Below are 23,159 nucleotides of genomic sequence, written 5' to 3'. Positions count from 1 at the left end.
TATCCGACTTATTAGTTCTCTGAACAGCTTGTGACAGGACCTTGTAGCCTTCTTCATAGTACTTAACACAGGCCTTCCATGAGATGTGTGCTCAGCACACATTTGCTTTTACTGTTGCTCTGAGTACCAGTAGGCTTTTATTGCCCAAGGGGAGATTTTGATGATAGAAAAGAATATTATAATTATGTTTGCTTCATTAGTAATGTAGTGCTCAAAGTTATAAATCTTAACCCTAGTTTCAAGTTTTATTTTTATTATTTTATCTTAAGCTCTATTTTTTTCTTTCAGCCTATTTTTAATCAATGTACAGATCTTATTTTATGTATAAATGTCCTAATTTTTAAAAATGTTTTCATTTTGTTTTTATAACTTTGATAGAATTCCCCCATTTATACATTTAATCAGTGAAGCTTTTTTAGACATACAAATTATAATTACAAAACTAGTAAATTTTATTCACCCAAATGCAACACCCTAATAAAACAAGTTTGTGATTCTGGCTAATATAATCTTTCTAAACCTGTGGTATCTTCTGTAATCTAATAAATTGACTTATAAATGCTGAAATTAATGTCCCTTTAACTGTTCTAAACATTCTAAATAAATCACACACAAAATTACATAGTGATTTCAAGAGGTCTTACTATGTGGACATAAGGTCAACTTATCCAAAATCATCCTTGTTTCTGATTGTTTTTCCACATTCTTGGAGATTCAGATTTTCTCACCCAAAGAGAATCACTATTCTATTGAAAAGACAAGACAATGGCATGTACCATCAATAAAAAGAAACTCTGGTTAATGGAGGACAGGATTAAATGTACCTTCTAGAAATAAGCTCCCTGCAGCTGAGGGGTAGACATTTTGGTATTGACAACTTAGGTGAACAAGGTTTTCTAAACATTCGTCAACCCAACATGCAATGACGTCCCTTCCCTGAAATGACCTGCCTCTCAGACAAGTTGAGAGGCTCTCCTCAGAATTTAACATTTTTGCATGTAATTTTTAATGTTTTACTACATCAAGGTCTAAAATGTATTAATGGAACTTTGAATCTCTGCTCAGACTGTAATCTTACCTCTTATCTCTTTTATCATGTGTCTTATCAATATACCACTATTTTACTAGTGATTTAACAACTTATAGGATATATGTGAACACTTAATGGTATTCTAGATTCAAGCATATGGTCCTTTTTAACCTGAAATAAGTGTCATGTTTTCTTCCTAGCAACATGTCCAGAATTTTACCTGTTTCAGTTTAAAATTATATTCCAGTGATGGTGAAGTTCTCAGACCTCTTTTTTAAATCTTGAATTAAGCAAGCTCATCACATTGGGAGTTCAGAGCAGCTTTTATCTTTATGTTCACCTCTTCTACCATTTTTCTAGATATCATCCTGTTTTTTTGAGATCTCTGTGTTCCTTTTAGACATTTGACTACTTTCCAGAGTGGAATTATGTCAATTTCCATCAATAACTTCTCAGTTGTTATTTGAAACCAGTACTAGTCTTGATTCATTTGCCAAATTGGGAAATGCATCTTTATAGCTTTGGTAATTCAGATGGATTCTGTTTATCATAAAATGCTCTAGCTATCCTTTGGAAACTCAGTTTTGTATGGGATGTGTTTATGTTTTTGAACTGATAAGGCTAATAATGAACCTTAGGATAGTAAAATATAAAAACTCAGGTAAAAATGTGTTTTCAATGTCAACCGTTAAAAGTGGTTGTGTTTGTGCTTTCACTAAAAAGCCTAATGGTAATAGAGCAAAAACTATCTAGCATCCTAAAATAGAGCCATATTGTGAATATACAGAGAAGATACGCTATGAAATGAAGAGTAAAACTATTCTTTCACTGTTACCAGACTATTTTTTATAAACCTAACGTGAAAAAATCTCAGGACTTTGTGGTTTTTGAACTATAGATGCTGCAAATAAGACTAGCCTGTAATTCAGTAGAGAAGGAAAGTTTAACTCATCTTAACAACAACAAAAAAGCATCAAGTACAAAAACTGAAAAATTGGTCCACAAATGCTTTTCTGGTTGTAAAAAATGCTTGCTACAGTATTCTTTTCTTGAAATTCTAAGACTTTGGGAATGCATACACTTTGAGAATAGCAATGTCTATTATCATTATTAAACAGATATTATTAGGTAAGATTAGAACTAAACTCTCCCTCAAGCTATACCATTAGGGATGTTTTGTTAAAGAATAACACACCAATAGTTCTCCATATTTGAGCCCACTTTCAAAAAAACAATTTTTTTTTGTTTTACTAAGTTTTTATTTTAATTCCAGTAGAGTTAACATACAGTGTTATATTAGTTTCAAGAGTACAGTATAGTGATTCAACAATTCTATACATTACTCAGTGCACATCGTGGTAAGTCTTCCTTTAATCCTCCTTACCTATTTCACCTATCACCCCCTTCTGGTAACCACTAGTTTGTTCTCTGTAGTTAAGAGAATGTTTCTTGGTTTGTCTTTTGCTCTCCTATGTTTTGTTTGTTAAATTCCATGTATGAGTGAAATCGTATGGCATTTGTCTTTCTCTGACTGATTTATTTCACTAGACATACTTTCTGGCTGCATCTATGTCATTGCAAATGGCAAGATTTCATTCCTTTTGATGTCTAAGTAATATTCCATTTTATGTATATATGCCACATCTTCTTTATTCATTCATGAATCAATGGACACTTGGGCTGCTTCCATAATATGGCTATTGAGAATAATGCTACAGTAAACATATGGGTGCATGTATCCCTTTGAATTAGTGTTTTTGTATTTTGGGGGTAAATACCCAGTAATATGATTACTGGATTGGAGGGTAGTTCAATTTTTTTAAGTTTTAATTCCAGTCTAGTCAACATACAGTGTTCTATTAGTTTCAAGTGTACAATATAGTGATTTAGTAAACCCATACATCATCCAGTGCTCATCACAGTCTACTTCTTAATCCCTATCACCTATTTCACTGATTCCCCACCTACCTCCCCTGTGATAACCATGTTTGTTCTCTGTGGTGAGGAGTCTGTTTCTTGGTTTCTCTCTTAAATTCCACATATGGGTGAAATCATATGGTATTTGTCTTTTTCTGACTGACTTATTTCACTTAGCGTTATACTCTCTAGCTCCATCCATGTTGTTGCAAATGGTAATATTTCATTTTTTTATGGCTTAGTAATATTCCATTCTGTATATATACCACATCTTCTTTACCCATTCATCTATCAGTGGACACTTTGGCTGCTTCCATAGTTTGGCTATTGTAAATTATGCTGCAATAAAGATAGAAGCACATATATCTTTTTGAATTAGTGTTTTTGTATTCTTTGGGTAAATACTCAGTAGTGTGATTCCTGGGTAATAGGGTAGTTCTATTTTTAATTTTTTGAGGAACCTCCATACTATCTTCCATGGTGGCTGCACCAGTTTGTATTTCCGCCCAATAGTGCACAAGCGTTCCTTTTCCTCCTCCTCATCCTAGCCAACTTTTGTTGTTTCTTGTTTTGTTTTTTTTTTATTTTAGTCATTCTGACAGGGGTGAGGTGATCTCTCATTGTTTTGATTTGCATTTTCCTGATGATGAGTGATGTTGAATATCTTTTCATGTGTCTGCTGGTCATCTGAATGTCTTCTTTGGAGAAATGTCTGTCCATATCTTCTGCCCATTTTTTTAAAAAAATGTTTAATGTTTATTTCATTTTTGAGAAAGAGAGAGAAAAAAGAGAGACAATGAGCAGGGGAGACAGAGACAGAATCTGAAACAGGCTCCAGGCTCTGAGCTGTCAGCACAGAGCCCGGCGTGGGATCTGATCCCACAAACCATGAGATCATAATCTGAGCTGAAGTTGGATGGTTAACCAACTGAGCCACCCAGGTGGCCCCTTTTCTGCCCATTTTTTAATTGAATCATTTGTTTTTGGGTGTTGACTTATATAAGTTCTTTGTATATTTTTTTGATGCTAACCGTTTATCAGATTGTCATTTGCAAATATATACTCTCATTCAGTAGACTTTTAGCCTTGTTGGTTGTTTCCTTTGCACTACAGAAGCTTTTTGCTTTGATGTAGTCCCAGTAGTTTATTTTTGCTTTTATTTCACTTGCTTCAGAAGACATATCGAGAAAAATGTTGTTACAGCCAATGTTGGAGAAATTACTGGCTGTGCTCTCTTCTAGGATTTTTGTGGTTTCAAGTCTCACATTTAGGTCCTTAATCCATTTTGAGTTGATTTTTGTGTATGGTGTAAGAAAGCGGTCCAGTTTCATTCTTTTGCATGTAGCAGTTCATTTTTCCCAGTACTATCTGTTGAAGAGACCATCTTTTTCCCATTGTAAACTCTTCCCTCCTTTTTCAAAGATAAGTTGGCTTTATTTCCAGGCTTTCTATTCTATTCTGTTGATCTGTGTATCTGTTTTTGTGCCAGTACCATACTGTTTGAAGCAAATTATTTTTTGTGAAAAAACTTCTATGTCCCAAAATCTTCATCTTGGGACTAGTTAAAGAGATAGAGGCAGTTGTCATTTTTCCTAGGCTTGCTTGCTCTGCATTCTCTGTTGGTACCCTGAGGCTTGTCCCCACTCAAACATGTTTTGTGTGATGGTTTTTCAGTTGGTCCTTCTACCCTAGGTCTGGAGAAAGTGAGAACTGTGAGAGAAAAGGTACTAAATTCTCATTCTCTCATTCAGTTTGGTTCATCAGTATTCCATTGTGTACTTACTTTATTCCAGGTATTGTAAATGGGAAAAAAGTCCTTTCAAATGATGTTTCTGCTAATGAAAGTCATAATTTGGTCACATAAATAACAGTCACTCAACATTCAGTCCTCATGTACATGTCTACATGTCCTCATGATTGGACCAGAAAATACTTTCAGAATTTCCCCCAAACTCTCAATTTCTGCCACTGTCTGTCGGTGACTTTCCCCATGTGTGCTTTGGTAACATGTTCTCCCCAACAATAAAGAAAAGAAAGTTGAGCTCATTCTTCTTATCCTAGGCATTTGCCATCTGTCATGAAGTTTTTGAGCCTCACACTACTGTCTAAATAATTTAATTTTGGAAGTTCTCAGATGTCCCTGGGTTACATCCTCCTCCTCACCACATCCTCTCCCACACCTGTGATCAAATAATTTTGTTTCTATCACTGAGATCCAGGAAGAGGGTTTATAGTTCAAATACTTTTCATGGGCAGATCAGGAAGAAGTAACAGGTTGGGCCAGGGCTGTGGAGAGTTAACTGCTTCCTAAGAAGCAGGGAGAAGATAAATGGTCCTGTGGGACACAAACACCAATAAATGCACTCATTCCTTTTTTCTGTTTCTTTCAAGCCATGGATAATATGATATTAGTTATCTGTGATATGTTGATTTTTAATCTGAATTGGCAGATTAGAAAAGTGAATTAGAAATTAAAGACAAGTGTTGCTTTGTTTTGTCAACCCTGAGAAGGTACTGTAAGGCCAAGTAGATTACATCTGTAAGGACATGCTGGGTTTTTAATTGCTAGGAAATTGAAGGTACAAGGACTTTTGCTTTGTTAGCTGTATAGAAGACTATTCTTTTTCATTTCCTCATGGCTGTTTGAATTCTGTTGAGATTAATAGCTATTATGCTGCTAAACTGCCTTTATTTTTATTTATAGAAACTTTATTTGGATTTCAATAAAAGCTTTATCCCTGAATAGTTTCCGGAGGAAAAAAAATGATGTTTACACTTAACTTTTGATTGAATATAAAAGTTCTTTAAGTTAGCTTGTTTCCTACTTCTACCTCTGAAAGCCAAGTATCATTAATATTATAGTGTTCAATCCCTGGGAATTTGGTGGTATTTGTATTTTACATATCCTTCTGCCCCTTTCTTTAGCAGGGAGATATGGGACAGGGAGTAAGCGATCTGGGGAGGAGTTGACAAAATTTTTCTCTTGTTAGCCAAGCTCTAACCCTTCTAGAAAGCATTAGCAAGGGTACCTGCACAACCCACATGCAAACCAGTAACTAGCAAGCCATCAATTAATAAGCATTTATGGACTGCCTGCTCTGACCCAGGCACTGAGTCCTGATTCACTACTGTATTTCCACTGTATAGGATGGGTACTCTGTACTGTTAAGCAGGAGTGCCTTGTCCTTCATTCAAGAAGAATGATGATAAATTATCAGCCTTTAATGATGTGATTTGTTTTTGTAAGGACCATTTCAACTGATATTTCAGTTGAACACTTTGGAGTTCCTAATTTTCCTTTAAGCTATAAAGAACCTGCTTTGTTCAGTCCTCATAACACTGACATTAAATGCAATAACCTCTTCATGGCTTTAGGAGGTTGTGTGTTTTCCATTACAGAATATATTTTCCTTCACTTCCTTCAGAAACACCACATTTTGTGACCGTCTCCTACATCAGGAACTTGGAGACAGAGTATGCTGTTTGACCTCTTTCCCCAGACCTCAACAGGATTGGCAGAATCATATTGACTTACTTAGTGCCTGCTGGAAAATGGCATCTTTTAATTCCATTCATATTTCATTGGTTAGTGTCTATCACATGGCCAATCTTGCCTTTGAGGGAGCTAAGAAACATAATCTTTTCTGCAGGAAGGGGCAACAGGTATGGGTGAACAGTAACCCCAGCATACTGCAATCTGTTCACTTCCAGTGAGAGGAAGTGTATGTTCATTGTGATTTACTGAAGTATGATGAAAGTATACACGTGTTTATTTTTTTAATTTTTTTATGAAATTTATTGTCAAAGTGGTTTTCATACAACACCCAGTGCTCATCCCAACAGGTGCCCTCCTCATGCCGACCTCCCAGTTTCCCCTCCCTCCCACCCCCCATCAACCCTCAGTTTGTTCTCAGTTTTTAAGAGTCTATTATGGTTTGCCCCCTTCCCTCTCTGTAACTTTTTTTTTCCTTCCCTTTCCCCATGGTCTTCTGTTAAGTTTCTCAGGATCCACGTGAGACTGAAAACATATGGTATCTGTCTTTCTCTGTGTGACTTATTTCATTTACCATAACACTCTCCAGTTCCATCCACGTTACTACAGAAGGCCATATTGCATTCTTCCTTATTGCCACGTAGTACTCCATTGTGTATATAAACCACAATTTCTTTATCCATTCATCAGTTGTTGGACATTTAGGCTTTTTCCATAATTTGGCTATTGTTAAAAGTGTTGCTATAAACATTGGGGTACAAGTGCCCCTATGCATCAGCACTCCTGTATCCCTTGGGTAAATTCCTAGCAGTGCTATTGCTGGGTCATAAGGTAGATCTATTTTTAATTTTTTGAGGAACCTCCACACTGTTTTCCAGAGTGGCTGCACCAATTTGCATTCCCACCAACAGTGCAAGAGGGTTCCCATTTCTCCACATCCTCGCCAGCATCTATAGTCTCCTGATTTGTTCATTTTGGCCACTCTGACTGGTGTGAGGTGGTATCTCAGTGTGGTTTTGATTTGTATTTCCCTGATGAGGAGTGACATTGAGCATCTCTTCATGTGCCTGTTGGCCATCTGGATGTCTTCTTTAGAAAAGTGTCTATTCATGTTTTCTGCCCATTTTTTCACTGGAGTATTCTCAGGTGTGGAGTCTGATGAGTTCTTTATAGATTTTAGATACTAACCCTTTGTCCAATAGGTCATTTACAAATATCTTTTCCCATTCCGTTCGTTGTCTTTTAATTTTGTTGATTGTTTCCTTTGCTGTGCAGAAGCTTTTTATCTTCATGAGGTCCCAATAGTTCATTTTTGCCTTGCCTTTGGAGATGTGTCAAGTAAGAAATTGCTGCAGCGGAGGTCAGAGAGGTTTTTCCTGCTTTCTCCTCTAGGGTTTTGATGGTTTCCTGTCTCACATTCAGGTCCTTTATCCATTTTGAGTTTATTTTTGTGAATGGTGTAAGAAAGTGGTCTCGTTTAATTCTTCCGCATGTTGCTGGCCAGTTCTCCCAGCACCATTTGTTAAAGAGACTGTCTTTCTGGGGTGCCTGGATGGCTCAGTATGTTGAGTGTCTGACTTCAGCTCAGGTCAGGATCTGGCAGTTTGTGAATTCGAGCCCTGTGTCAGGCTCTGTGCTGACAGTTCAGAGCCTGAGCCTGTTTCGGATTCTGTGTCTCCCTCTCTCTGCCCCTTCCCTGCTCATGCTCTGTCTCTCAATAATGAATTAACGTTAAAAATTAAAAAAAAAAAAAAGACACTGGCTTTTTTCCATTGGATATTCTTTCCTCCTTTGTCAAAGATTAGTTGCCATACATTTGTGAGTCCAATTCTGGAGTCTCTATTCTATTCCATTGGTCTATGTTTCTGTTTTTGTGCCAATACCATGCTGTCTTCATGATTACAGCTTTGTAGTAGAGGCTAAAGTCGGTGATTTTGATGCCTCCCACTTTGGTATTCTTCTTCAATATTACTTTGGCTATTCAGGCTCTTTTGGGGTTCCATACAAATTTTAGGATTGCTTGTTCTAGCTTCAAGAAGAATGCTGGTGCAATTTTGAATGGGATTGCATTGAATATGTAAACTGCTTGGGGAGTATTGACATTTTAACCATATTTATTCTTCCAATCCATGAGCACGGAATGTTTTTCCATTTCTTTGTGTCTTCTTCAATTTCCTTCATAAGCTTTCTATAGTTTTCAGCATACAGATCTTTTACATCTGTGGTTACGTTTATTTCTAGGTATTTTATGATTCTTGGTGCAATTGTGAATGGGATCGGTTTCTTTATTTGTTTTTCTGTTGCTTCATTATTAGTATAAAAATGCAACTGATTTCTGTACATTAATTTTGCATCCTATGACTCTGCTGAATTCATGTATCAGTTCTAGCAGACTTTTCATGGAGTCTGTTGGGTTTTTCATGTATAGTATCATGTCATCTGCAAAAAGTGAAAGCTTGCTTTCATCTTTGCCAATTTTGATGCCTTTGATTTCCTTTTGTTGTCTGATTGCTGATGCTAGCACTTCCAACACTATGTTAAACAACAGCGGTGAGAGTGGACATCCCTGTCGTGTTCCTGATCTCAGGGGGAAAGCCCTCAGTTTTTCCCCATGGAGGATGATATTAGCTGTGGGCTTTTCATAAATGTTGAACCATCCCTGCAGCCCAGGAATGAATCCCACTTGATCATGGTGAATAATTCTTTTTATATGCTGTTGAATTCGATTTGCTAGTATCTTGTTGAGAATATTTGCATGCATATTCATCAGGGATATTGGCTTGTAGTTCTCTTTTTTTGCTGGGTCTCTGTCTAGTTTGGGAATCAAAGTAATGCTGGCTTCATACAATGAGTCTGGAAGTTTTCCTTCCCTTTCTATGTTTTGGAACAGCTTGAGAAGGATAGGTATTATGTCTGCTTTGAATGTCTGGTAGAATTCCCCAGGGAAGCCATGTGGTCCTGGTTTCTTTTTTGTTGGGAGATTTTTGATAACTGATTCAATTTCTTCACTGGTAATGGGTCTGTTCAAGTTTTCTATTTCTTCCTGTTTGAGTTTTGGAAGTGTGTGAGTGCTTAGGAATTTGTCCATTTCTTCCAGGTTGTCCAGTTTGTTGGCATATAATTTTTCATAGTATTCCTTGATAATTGCTCGTATTTCTGAGGGGTTGGTTGTAATAATTGCATTTTAATTCATGATTTTATCTATTTGGATTGTCTCCCTTTTCTTTTTGAGAAGCCTGGCCAGAGGTTTATCAATTTTGTTTATTTTTTCAAAAAACCAACTCTTGGTTTCAATTATCTGCTCTACAGTTTTTTTGTACTCTATAGTGTTTATTTCTGCTTTGATCTTTATTATTTCTCTTCGACTGCTGGGGTTGGGGTGTCTGTGCTGTTCTGCTTCTAGTTCCTTTAGGTGTGCTGTTAGATTTTGTATTTGGGGTTTTTCTTGTTCCTTGAGATAGGCCTGGATTGCAATGTATTTTCCTCCTAAGACTGCCTTCACTGCATCCCAGTGTTTGGATTGTTGTATTTTCATTTTCATTTGTTTCCATGTATTTTTTAATTTCTTCTCTAATTGCCTGGTTGACCCATTCATTCTTTAATAGGGTGTTCTTTAACCTCCATGCTTTTGGAGGTTTTCCAGCCTTTTTCCTGTGGTTGATTTCAAGCTTCATAGCACTGTGGTCTGAAAGTGTGCATGGTATTATCTCAATTCTTTTATAGTTATTAAGGGCTGTTTTGTGACCCAGTGTGCGATCTGTCTTGCAGAATATTCCATGTGCACTCGAGAAGAAAGTATATTCTGTTGCTTTGGGATGCAGAGTTCTAAATATATCTGTCAAGTCCATCTGATCCAATGTATCATTCAGGGCCCTTGTTTCTTTATTGATCCTGTGTCTAGATGATCTATCCATTGTTGTAAGTGGGGTGTTAAAATCCCCTGCAATTACCACATTCTTATCAATAGGGTTCCTTATGTTTGTGATTGTTTTATATATTTGGGGGCTCCCGTATTCAGCGCATACACATTTAAATGTTAGCTCTTCCTGATGGATAGACCCTGTGATTATTATATAATGCCCTTCTTCATCTCTTGTTACAGCCTTTAATTTAAAGTCTAGTTTGTCTGATATAAGTATGGCTACTCCAGCTTTCTTTTGATTTCCAGTAACATGACAGATAGTTTTCCATCCCCTCACTTTCCACCTGAAGGTATCCTCAGGTCTAAAATGAGTCTTTGGTAGACAGCAAATAGATGGGTCTTGTTTTTTTATCCATTCTGATACCCTATGTCTTTTGGTTGGAGCATTTAGTCCATTTACATTCCGTGTTATTATTGAAAGATACGGGTTTAGAGTCATTGTGATGTCTGTAGATTTCATGCTTGTAGTGATGTCTCTGGTACTCAGGTCCTTGCAACATTTCACTCACAGAATCCCCCTTAGGATCTCTTGTAGGGCTGGTTTAGTGGTGATGAATTCCTTCAGTTTTTGTTTGGGAAGACCTTTATCTCTCCTTCTATTCTGAATGACAGACTTGCTGGATAAAAGATTCTTGGCTGCATATTTTTTCTGTTCATCACATTGAAGATTTCCTGCCATTCCTTTCTGGCCTGCCACGTTTCAGTAGATAGGTCTGTCACTAGTCTTATTGGTCTCCCTTTATGTGTTAGAGCATGTTTATCCCAGGCTGCTTTCAGAATTTTCTCTTTATCCTTGTATTTTGCCAGTTTCACTATGATAAGTCTTGGAGAAGATCGATTCAAGTTACATCTGAAGGGAGTTCTGTGTGCCTCTTGGATTTCAATGCCTTTTCCTTCCCCAGATCAGAGAAGTTCTCAGCTATGATTTGTTCAAGTACACCTTCAGCCCCTTTCTCTCTCTCTTCTTTTGCTGGAATTCATATGATAAGGATATTGTTCCATTTGATTATATCATTTAGTTCTCTAATTCTCCCCTCATACTCCTGGATTTTTTTAATCTCTCTTTTTCTCAGCTTCCTCTTTTTCCATAATTTTATCTTCTAATTCACCTATTCCCTCCTCTGCCTCTTCAATTCATGCTATGGCCACCTCCATTTTATTTTGCACTTTATAGCATTTTTTAGCTCCTCATGACTATTTCTTAGTCCCTTGACCTCTGTAGCAATAGATTCTCTGTTGTTCTCTATGCTTTTTTCAAGCCCAGGGATTAATTTTATGACTATTATTCTAAATTCTTGTTCCATTTTATTGCTTAAATCATTTTTGATCAATTCATTAGCTGTCGCTACTTCTTGGAGTTTCTTTTGAGAGAATTCTTCCGTTTTGTCATTTTGGATAGTCCCTGGAGTGGTGCAGAACTACAGGGCTCTTCCCCTGTGCTGGCTGGAGTAACTTGTATTGGTGAGCGGGGCCACAGTTCAGTCTGGATGTCTGCCCCCAGCCCACCGCTGGGGCCACAGTCAGTCTGGTGTGTACCTTATCTTCCCCTCTCCCAGGAGGAGGACTCACTGTGGAGTGGTGTGGGCCTTGTCTGGGATACTTGCATACTACCAGGTTTGTGGTGCTGCTTAGATGGGATCTGGCCAAGGGCATATTAGCCAAGGTGAATCTGCAAGGTGCACAGGGGCAGGAGGGGTAGGCTTAGCTAACTTTGCCTTTGGTGGTCCCTGTGGGAGGGGCCCTGCAGCACCAGGAGGGAGGCAGGCCCGTTGGAGGGATGGATCCACAGAAGCACAGCGTTGGGCATTTCTGTGAAGAAAGAAAGTTTAGTGACGGGAACTGGTTCCCTTTGGAATTTCGGCTGGGAGATGGGAGAGGGAAATGGCGCTTTCCAGGGCCTTTGTTCCCCCATCGAGCTGACCTCTATCTTCTGGGGCTCAACAACTCTCCCTCACAGTGTCCTCTCACCCTCCCCACTCTGCAAGAGCAGAGTTGTTGACTTTTAACGTTCCAGATGTTAAGTACTGCTGGCTGTCAGAACTCACAGAGTCTAGCCCCTCTGCTTTTGCAAGCCAGACTTTGGGGGCTCTGCCTTGCCGGGCAGGCTGCCCCTCCACTGCCCCGGCTCCCTCCTGCCAGTCCATGTAGCATGCACCACCTCTCCACCATTCCTATCCTCTTCTGTGGACCTCTTGTCTATGCTTGGCAGAGAGTCTGTTCTGCTAGTCTTCTGGTGGTTTTCTGGGTTATTTAGGCAAATGTGGGTGGAATCTAAGTGATCAGCAAGATGAGGTGAGACCAGCATCCTCCTATGCCACCATCTTCCCTCACCTTGTACAGACATGTTTTAATATCCAACTTGCTTTTCAGTGGCCAGCTAGGTTACAGGGCTTGAGTGGTTTATGTCTGGTTTACATTTATTTCAAGAAACAGATTATTGGCCTGGCTCCAATTATTTAAAAATAAGTAATGTATTATGCCTTTTTAACACTCCTGGTGGACAGTTCCTGAAGCTCCAATGACTTTAGTCATGCCCAAAGAATACCTTGTTCATATAATTTATGTATGTAGATATTTATATTTTCTTCCAGCTGCTGCTGCAGCTAATAGCCAACACTTCTGTAGTAGTTACTATATTGCAGACATTACTCTAGGAGCTTGGCAAATGTTAACATATTTTATCTGTGAACAATCCTCTGACAAAGAAAATTCTATTATCCTTACTGTGTAGAAGAGGAAACGGATACACAAAGAAGTTAAAACTATGCCTAGTAACACAGCAAGTACGTGAGAGAGTAACTACTATCTCTTTCATCTGGTTAGAACTAATGACTGACTTCTTTTATCCTTTTTTCTTCTATTTTTCTTCATATAGCAGTAATATATAGAAGGCGCACATGGAGAAGGAAACTAGCATTTAATTAGGTTTGTTACATTATTTGATGCTTTTCAGTGCTTCACCTGGTTTTGTTCTTCATTTTACATACGTGTTATCATTTCCCTCATTTTATAAATGAAAGAACTAGAGTTCATAAGCATTATTATGCATGTTCCCATTCATACAGCAGTTTATATTAGAGCTGAGATTCAACCCCAGATTCAATGTAGGTGCTATCTCTGCACTATGGAAACTCCTTTGGCAGTATCAAAGGTTGTTTAGAGGAAACAAAACAAAAATGCATGGTTATTTTCTGCCAACACAGTATATTTTTCCGTATCATTGAATTGATTAATAGTGTTTTAATTATTCATATTATGTAAATGAGCTAAAGCACAAGATCATGGGCCACATCCATACAGTGGCACTTATGGAATGGCCTGGCATTCAGAGTGAATGTATATAAGATTTTATTATTTGTGGGAGCCTGTAATATTGTTTTATTAGAATAGACTGGGGTAGTGTTGCCAAACATCCTATTATACCTTCAATATAGCCTGGTTATTGCTTATTCTTCTCCAAGTGGATACTTAAAGAAATTCTGTTTATTACATGTATAAACATAGATATAGATACCACATATATATGTATCTACATATATAGATACCACAGTTGTCTTCATTCACTTTGCCAAAGGCAAGTTTTATTAAAATTTTTTAAAAAATGGTTTTCTCTTTCTTAATTTTTATCAAAAAGTTGAGCAATGTGACCTCCAGAACCAAATATTGTAAATGTCAGGAACTTGCAATTTTAATTGATTTTAAAACTGCTTGTTTCTACCTAGGGTTACATTTTTTGGCTCAGTTTTTGTTGTGAAGAATGAAAATAATAGATTCCTTACCTCTCCATTTACCTGTTTTCTTGTGTTCAATAAATATTTTAAAAACCAGAATGTAGATTGTTATGATTGGCCTTTTAGTTGATTGGAAACAAAAAATCCCTTCTTGCTAATCAAAAGGAACTTCAATTATGTAGTGAACTCTTAAAAGATGCTTGTTTAATGACTATTCATTCTTGTATTGTTGAGTTAACCCAAAGCATTGACTGAGTTCTGTTTACTTGACTTAGGGACCTGAGAATAGAGAAATAAATGAGCCAGTTCCTATGGGTAACAATACGTTTTTTAGTTTGGGCATTTTAAAATGATTTAATCTATTTATTTTTTTAAAAGTTCTAAAGAACTATATATTTTTTAAGTATTGGACTCTTTCAAAGTCTAGTGAATAAAAATGATAATTTCTACCTTCTGTTCTCCTTTTTCTTACTTGCATAGATCTTTCTAAAGTGTTTTTTTTTTTTTTCCCTAGGAAAAATAGAAACACATCCTCAAACTTCACAGTTTAAGAAATTGGGTCATACTGTCTGTTGATTACTTTGTGGGTTTTTTTGTTTGTTTGTTTGTTTTTTACTAACAACACATGAGAAGTATCTTTCCAGTTCAGTACTTCTAGTTTTTTGGTCCATGGATTTCTCAATCCTCAAAGGTTTCAATGGTTTTCTGTCTAGGATTTCTTAAAAAATTTTTGCCTATTGTTGGCACCCCTTCTTGAATTCTGATATATATTTTTTATTCTGGATTTCTGTTAAGCTATATGAATGTTTAATGCTCCATCTTTTTTTATTTTTATTTTTTATGTTTTTATTTTATTATTATTTATTAAATTTTACTTACAGTATAGTTAACATTCAGTGTTTATATTAGTTTTAGGTGTACAATATAGTGATTCAGCAGTTCCATATATTACTCAGTGTGCATCACGATAAGTATATTCTTAATCCCCTTCACCAATTTCCCCCAGTCCCCCACCCACCTCCCCTCTGGTAACCACTGGTTTATTCTCTATAGCTAAGAGTCAGTTTCTTGGTTTTAGCTCTCTCTCTCTCTCTCTCTCTCCCCCTTTTTTTCCCTTTGCTCCTTTGTTTTGCTTCTTAAATTCTACCTGTTAGTGAAATCATATATTATCTGTCTTTCTCTGACTGGCTTATTTTGTATAACTTGTACTCTTTAGCTCCATCCATGTTGTTGCAAATGCAAGATTTCGGTATTTTTATGGCTAAATAATATTTTATTGTACATATATACTATGTCTTCCTTTTTCTTTTTATGTGTATGTGAATGTATTTCTTCAACAAATATATATTTTATTAAGTTTTTAATTTTAATTCCAGTATAGTTAACATACAGTGTTCTATTAGATTTAAGTGTACAATATAGTGATTCAGCAATACTATACATTACTCAGTGCTCATCATGAGAAGTGTACTCTCTTTGCAGGAATGTCTGTGACTTCTGCCCATTTTTTAATTGGATTATTTGTTTTGGGGTGTTGAGTTATATACGTTCTTTATATATTGTGGACACTAACCGTTGATCAAATATGTCATTTGAAAATATCTTCTCTCACTCAGTAGGCTGACTTTTAGCTTTGTTGGTTGTTTCCTTTGCACTACAGAAGCTTTTTGCTTTGATGTAGTCCCAGTAGTTTATTTTTGCTTTTATTTCCCTTGCCTCAGAAGACATACCAAGAAAAATGGTACAGCTGATGTTAGAGAAATTACTGGCTGTGCTCTCTTCTAGGATTTTTGTGGTTTTAGGTCTCACATTCAGGTCCTTAATCCATTTTGAGTTGATTTTTGTGTATGGTGTAAGAAAGTGGTCCAGTTTCATTCTTTTGCAGTTCATTTTTCCCAGCACCATTTGTTGAAGAGACCATCTTTTTCCCATTGCAAATTATTCCCTCCTTTTTCAAAGATTAATTGACCGTATAATTTTAGAATTATTTCCAGGCTTTCTGTTCTGTTCTGTTGATCTGTGTGTCTGTTTTTGTGCCAGTACCATACTGTTTTGATTACTATCACTTTCTAATATAACTTGAAGTATCGTATTGTGAGATCTCCAGTTTTGTTATCTTTTCCAAGACTTGTTTGGGTATTAAGGGCATTTTATTATTTCATACAACTTTTAGGATTCTTTGTTCTATAATTCTGTGAAAAATGCTGTTGGTATTTTGACAGGGATTGTGTTAAATCTGTAGATTGCTTTGGGTAGTATAGACATTTTAACAATATTTATTCTTCTAATCCATGAGCATGGAATGTCTTTCCATTTCTTTCTGTCATCTTCAATTTCTTTCATCAGTGTTTTATATTTTTCTGTGTATAGGAAGTATATTTCATTTCTTTGGAAAAGTTTATTCCCAACTATTTTATTATTTTTGGTGCAGTTGTAAATGAATTGTTTTTCTTTTAATTTTTCTTTCTGCTGCTTCATTATTAATGTATAGGAATGCAACAGATTTCTGGGGCACCTGGGTGGCTCATTCAGTTGAGTGTCCAACTTTGGCTCAGGTCATGAACTCATGGTTTGTGAGTTCAAGCCCTACATCAGACTCTGTGCTGACAGCTCAGAGCCTGGAGCCTGCTTCAGATTCTGTGTCTCCCTCTCTCTCTGTCCCTCCCCCATTCATACTTTGTCTCTCTCTCCCTCAAAAATAAATAAACATTAAAAAAAAAAAATTTGTATATTGGTTTTGTATCACGTAACCCTACTGAATTCCATTTATTAGTTCTAGTAATTTTTTGGTGGAGTGTTTAGGGTTTTTTTATGTATAATATCATGTCATTTGCAGATAGTGGAAGTTTTATTTCTTCCTTACCAGTTTGGAGGCCTTTTATTTCTTTTTGTTGTCTTAACTGCTGTAGCTAGGACTTCCAGTATTAAGTTGAATAAAGGTGGTAAGAGTGGACATCCTTGTCTTGTTCCTGATCTTAGGGGAAAAGCTCTCAATTTTCCCCATTGACTATGATGTTTTCTGTAAGTTTTTTATATAAAGTCTTTATTATGATTTGAGGTATGTTCCCTCTAAACCTACTTTGTTGAGGATTTTTTTCAGAATGGATGTTGTACTTTGTCAAATGCTTTTTTCTGCATCTGTTGAAATGATAATATGGTTTTTCATCCTTTTTCCTATTCCTGTAATGTGTCATGTCGATTGGTTTGTGAATATTGAACTGCCATTGCACCCCAGGAATAAGTCCCACTAGATTATGGTGAATGTTTTGTTAATGTATTTGGATGAGTTTGCTAACATTCTGTTGAGGATTTTTACATCTATGTTTACCAGAAATATTGGCCTGTAGTTCTGTTTTTTTGGTGTGTGGTGTCTTCATCTGGTTTGGTATCAGGTAATGCTGACCTCATAGAAAAAATTTGAAAGTTTCCCTTACTATTTTATTTTTTAGAAAAGTTTGAGAACAGGTATAAACTCTTCTTTAAATATTTGGTAGAATTCACCTTTGAAGTTGTATGGTCCTGGAGTTTTGTTTTTTGGGAAGTTTTCTTATTATTGATTCAATCTGTTTACTGGTTATCAATCTGTTCAAATATTCTGTATCTTCTGGTTGACTTTTAGTAGGTTATCTGTCTCTATGAATTTGTCCATTTTTTTCTAGTTTCCAATTTGTTGGCATATAATTTTTCATAATGCTCACTTAAGTCGTTTGTATTTCTTTGGTAGAGGCTGTTATGTCTCTTTCATTTGTGATTTTGTTTATTTGCATCCTCTCTTTCTTTTTTTTTTTTTTGAGTCTAGCTAGAAGTTTATCAATTGTGTAGATCTTTTCAAGGAAACAGTTCCTTGTTCATTGATCTCTTCTATTATTTTTTTTTTTTAGTGTCTCTATCATTTATTTATGCTTTAATCTTTATTATTTCCTTCCTTCTGCTGACTTTGGGTTTTGTTTGGTCCTCCTTTCCTACCTCCTATGGGTATAAGCTTATGTATTTATTTGATATTTTTATTGCTTCTTGAGGTAGGCCTGCATTCCTGTATTCTTCCATCTTTGGATCACTTGCTGCATCCCAAACATTTTCACCATTAGGTTTTCATTTTCATTTTACTTCAAGTAATTTTTTATTCTGCTTTTATTTCTTGGTTGACTTATTCACTGGTTAGTAGCATGTTTTTTAACCTCCATGTATTTGTTCTCTTACCAGATTTTTCTTGTGGTTGATTTCTAATTTCATAGCATTGTGGTCAGAAAAGATGCATGGTATGACTTCAATTTCTTTGAATTTCTTGAGGCTTTTTTGGTGGTCTAATATGTGATGTATTCTGAAGTATGTTCTATGTGCACTTGAAAAGAATGTGTATTCTCTTTTATTTATTTATTTTTTTAATATTTATTCATTTTTGAGGGTGAGAGAGACAGAGTATAAGTCAGGGAGGGGCAGAGAGAGAGGGAGACAGAGAATCTGAAGCAGGCTCCAGTTTCTGAGCTATCAGCACAGAGTCAGACATGGGGCTCGAATGCATGAACTGCAAGATCATGGCCTGAGCTGAAGTTGGACTTTTAACTGATTGACCCACCCAGGCAGCCCTATTCTCTTTAAGAATGGAATGTTCTAAATATAACTATGAAATCCAGCTGGTCCAGTGTGTTATTCAAAGCCACTGTTTTCTTGTTGATTTTCTGTCTGTATGATCTGTCCTTTATATAAGTGGGCTATTGAAATCCCTTACTATTATTGTATTACTATCAATTAATTCTTTTATGTTTGTTGTTAACTTTTTTATGTATTTGGGTGCTTTCATGGTGGGTACATAAATATTAAGAATTGTTATATCTCTTGTTTTATTGTTCTTCCATTATTATATAGTGTCATTTGTCTCTGGTTACAGTCTTTGTTTTAAGGTCTAATTTGTTTTATCATAAGTATAGTACTCTTTCTTTTGACATCCCTTTGCATGATAAATGTTTCTCCAACCCTTCACTTTCAATCTGTATGGGTCTTTAGTTCTGAAATGAGTCTCTTATAGGCAGTATTTAGACAGGTTGATTTTTTTATTCTGACACCCTGTGTCTTCTGACTGGAGTTTTTAGTCCATTTACTTTCAAAGTAATTATTGATAGATAGGTATTTATTGCCATTTTGTTACTGTTTTGTGGTCATTTTTGTAGTTTTTCTATGGTCCTTTCTTCTTTTTCTCTCTTTCACAGTTTGCTGGCTTCCTTTAGTGATAAACTTGGATTTCTTTCTCTTTATTCTTAGTATATCTGATACTGGGTTTTGATTGGTTACCATTAGGTTTGTGTATAACATCATCTGCATATAGTAGTTTATATTAAGTTGATGGTCACTTAAGTTAAAACCCATTCTTTCTTCTTACCCTCCCTTCCATGTTTCAGGTATATGGTGTCTTTATTTCACATCCTTTTATTTTGTGAATCTTTCACGGATTTTGACAGATATATTTATTTTTACTGCTTTTGTGTTTCCTACTTTACATACTCTTACTTACGATCTTTCCTTTCCACTCAGATTGTTTCCTTAAATTTCTTATAGGGCTGGTGTAGTGGTCATGAATTCCTTCAGCTTTTATTTGTCTATGGAACTATCTCTTCTATTCTGAATGGTAGTCATGCTTACTAGAGAATTCTGGCTGCATATTTTTTTTCATTTTAGCACTTTGAGTACAGCATGTCAGTCACTTATACACTGCAAAGTTTCTGCTGAAAAATCTACTCATAGCCTATGGGATTTCCCCTGTATGTAACTGTGTTCTTCTCTCTTGCTGCTTTTAAAAACATTTTGTTTTTAAGATTTTATTTTTAGGTAATCTCTACACCCAGTGCAGGGCTCAAGTTTACAATCCTAAAATCAAGAGTTGCATGTTCCACTGACTGAGCCAACCAGGTGCCTCTCTCTTGCTGCTTTTGAGGTTCTTTATTATTAATATTTCCCATTTTTATTACTATACATCTGTGATGATTTCCTTGGGTTGATTTTTTTTTGGAGGGGGGAATCTCTTTGCCTCCTGGATCTGAATATATATTTCCTTTGCATAAGGAATATATATCCTCTGCATAACTTTTTTTCTTTCAGGTTGCTCATTCATTCTTCTGCTTCTTTAGCCTGATATTTATTTCATCTAGTGTATTTTTAACTTCATTTGTTGTTTTCTTCATCTCTGATTGGCTCTTTTTTGTCTCTTTGTTAAGGGTCTCACTGATAATTCTCTACTCTTTTCTCAAGTGCAGTAAGTATCTTTCTGAACATTTTTTAAATTCTCTAATCAGGCATATTACTTGTATCCATTTGTCTTAGTTTGTCTTGTTTTGTTTTGTTTTGTTTTGTTTTTCATTGGGGACATACTCCTCTCTCTCCTCATTTTACCTAACTCTCTGAGTCTGTTTTTTTTGTGTCAGGAAATTCAGCTATAACTCCTGCTATTGAATGTAGTGGCCTTATGAAGAAGAGGTCTTGTAGTCCCCTGAAATGCAGTTCCCCTGTTTCCCACCTAGTGCTTCACATGGTGTCTCCTATATGTGTTGAATGTGCTTGTCATTTGTCCTGGTTCCTTTTTCCTTCAGTCCAGTTGTCTGCAGAGGCTGTCTTTCCTATTGTGGGCAGTGTTTTGTACCTAGCTTGGAAATGGTGTGCAGTTTTAACAAGGTGTGCTATGCTTGTAAAATGAGACCTACAGCTTTGAGGATCCAAGCTGCATGCAAAGGGTGCATAATTTTACCAAGGTGCTCCTAGGGTTTCCTCAGGGTCCACAGCTGCTGCTGCCAGAGCTGCAGTCTTGCAAAATGCATGGGTGGAAAGAGGCAATGTTGGCAAGGTTTGTGCTGTGGGAGGGGGCCCACAGTGCTGGGACTGAGGCAGGCATGACTGGAAAGAGTGGATAAGTGGAAGCACAGGGATGTGGGACTTAGTGTAACCACATTAGGTAGTGAAATTCAGAGTATGCTAGTTTCTGCAGGTGGCCATGTGTTTGTGCTGAGGGGTGAAAGAGGGCAATGGTACCTTCCAGCTCCTTTGTTCCTGGACAAGTCTTCCCCTGGATACCCTCTGAGATGAGTAAATAACTCTTCCCCCTATATGCCCTGGTGCTTTTGAAAGTGCTGCTTCTAGCCTGTATCTTAAAGGCTATTTGTCCTGCTATCTCTTTAAGGGCAGAAACTTATTTTCCTATTGCCCTCAGGATCTTCCAAAATGGAGCTAGCTTTTTTTTTTTTTTTTAATTCCAGGATTTAAGTCCCTCTTGTTTGTAAGAAGTCAGTAAATTCAGCCCTTTTTACTTTCAAAGCCAAATGTTATGAGGATTCCTCTCTTCCTTGTGAGCTCCCTGGTGTGATAGTCTGTTTCTCACCCTTCTTCAGTGCTTCCAGCTCCCTCCAGACCACAGATGGCTGCCTCTGTTTTGCTTCTCCACTATATCTCCACCCTTTCTACCCTCTTTGATGTGGACTCTTCTCTACCTTTAGATGTGGAGTTTATTCTGCCAGTCTTTGGGTTGTTTCTGAGTTATTTATGCTGATGTCAGTGTTATCTAGTTGTATTCATGGGACAGTGTGAACTTAGGGTCCTCTTGCTCCACCATCTTCCAGCCTCCTAACCCACCATCTTTATTTTTTTTTAATGTATATTTTTGAGAGAGAGAGAGACAGAGCGTGAGCAGGGGAGGGGCAGAGGGAGAGGGAGACACAGAATCTGAAGCAGGCTCCAGGCTCTGAGCTGTCAGCACAGAGCCTGATGAGGTCTTGAACTCATGAGTCTTGAGATCATGACCTGAGCCGAAGTCGGGTGCTCAACTGACTGAGCCACCCAGGTACCCCAAATCCACCATCTTTAAATGGAAGCTAGTTTTAATTTTTTATTGACTTGAATTATTTTCATATATTACTGGAGAATATTAAGAAATATCATATCTCCACCACATGTGATGAAAATTTTCATCATAGTAACAAAATATTTGAATTTTTCCTCAAGGTGTTATTTGGTATTCCTAAATACTTTTTTTTTTTTAAATAAGTAATCTAATTTGATCTGGCCTCAGAATCTTAAGAAAATTATAACAGATTTAAAATCTAGCAAAAGCAATGAAAATAAACTGATATTTCATAATGTAGGATCTTTAGGGGATTTTCGGTAAACTAAACATGTTTTGAATTATTTTGCATATGGTAAAAAATGTAGTAGAAAGAATATTGGGCTTGGATTCAGGTGATCTATGTTAGAATCCTGGTTTGAAGCTTGGAACAAAGAAACTGAGGTTCTCAGCAACATCATGAACCATCTTAATATTACAAAGCTTTCTCTCTACCTTATAATGTTGTTTTGAGAATCCCATGGAAAAGAATATATGAATAGCTTTGTAATATAATTAGTAACAAACAATAAAGTTTTTTTTTCTTAGTACATTTGCTTTTATCATCTGGAAAAACATGTAGTGAAGGTTAATGCTAATTTTAGGTAAAATGGATGGGATCACTGTAACATATTTACCTTCTGTGAAGGATCTGTGTTTTCTAAAGAAGTAAGTTGATATAATAACTTTGGTGAATGTGAACCCTACTTCTACCCCAAAATAAAAATTCAGACTCTTAACTAAAACTGTGCCACTAAGTCATAAAACAAGAGAGCCAACTAAGGAGTAATGTAAGTTGGGTATAAACCCTTACTGTGATTTTATTTTATTTTCAGTGTATTTAAATGAAGCAGGGTTCAATTTTGTGAGAAAATGCATTCAAGCTGTGGAAACAAGAGGTAAGTGTTATCTGACAGGTATATCATTAGTGTTCATTCTTATATAGGAACCTCTCAAAAAATGAGGATATATTTTATCATTAACATGAGATTAACTTTAAGAACTATATAAATGTATAAAATTATCTAAATATGCAAATAGCTATAGTCTGAACTTTACCAAAAATCATACTGTATATTCTGTTTAATGATTTTTCATAATAAAGGCCTGATTTATTTCCATTTCATAGACTTTGTGTTATTTATTACTCTAAGCTCCTCTTCAATGTTTTTCAAGCTTTAGAGGAGGTAAGATTCCTAAGGAGC

At 36.4% G+C, this 23,159-nt stretch overlaps 1 protein-coding gene across 1 annotated transcript in view; it reads left to right on the top strand.

Annotated features, from left to right (window-relative positions):
- Positions 1 to 23,159, top strand: part of ARHGAP42 (Rho GTPase activating protein 42) — a 309,496-nt gene that overhangs the window by 251,352 nt on the left and 34,985 nt on the right. The window contains exon 13 of the mRNA XM_007089137.3: positions 22,791 to 22,853. Coding sequence (XP_007089199.2) covers positions 22,791 to 22,853 — 63 coding nt within the window. The remainder of the gene's footprint in view (positions 1 to 22,790; positions 22,854 to 23,159) is intronic.

This window comes from Panthera tigris, chromosome D1, assembly GCF_018350195.1.
Source record: "Panthera tigris isolate Pti1 chromosome D1, P.tigris_Pti1_mat1.1, whole genome shotgun sequence".
NCBI lineage: Eukaryota > Metazoa > Chordata > Mammalia > Carnivora > Felidae > Panthera > Panthera tigris.
Note: the sequence above shows the minus strand (reverse complement) of the source record. Positions and strands in the feature narration are given on the sequence as shown.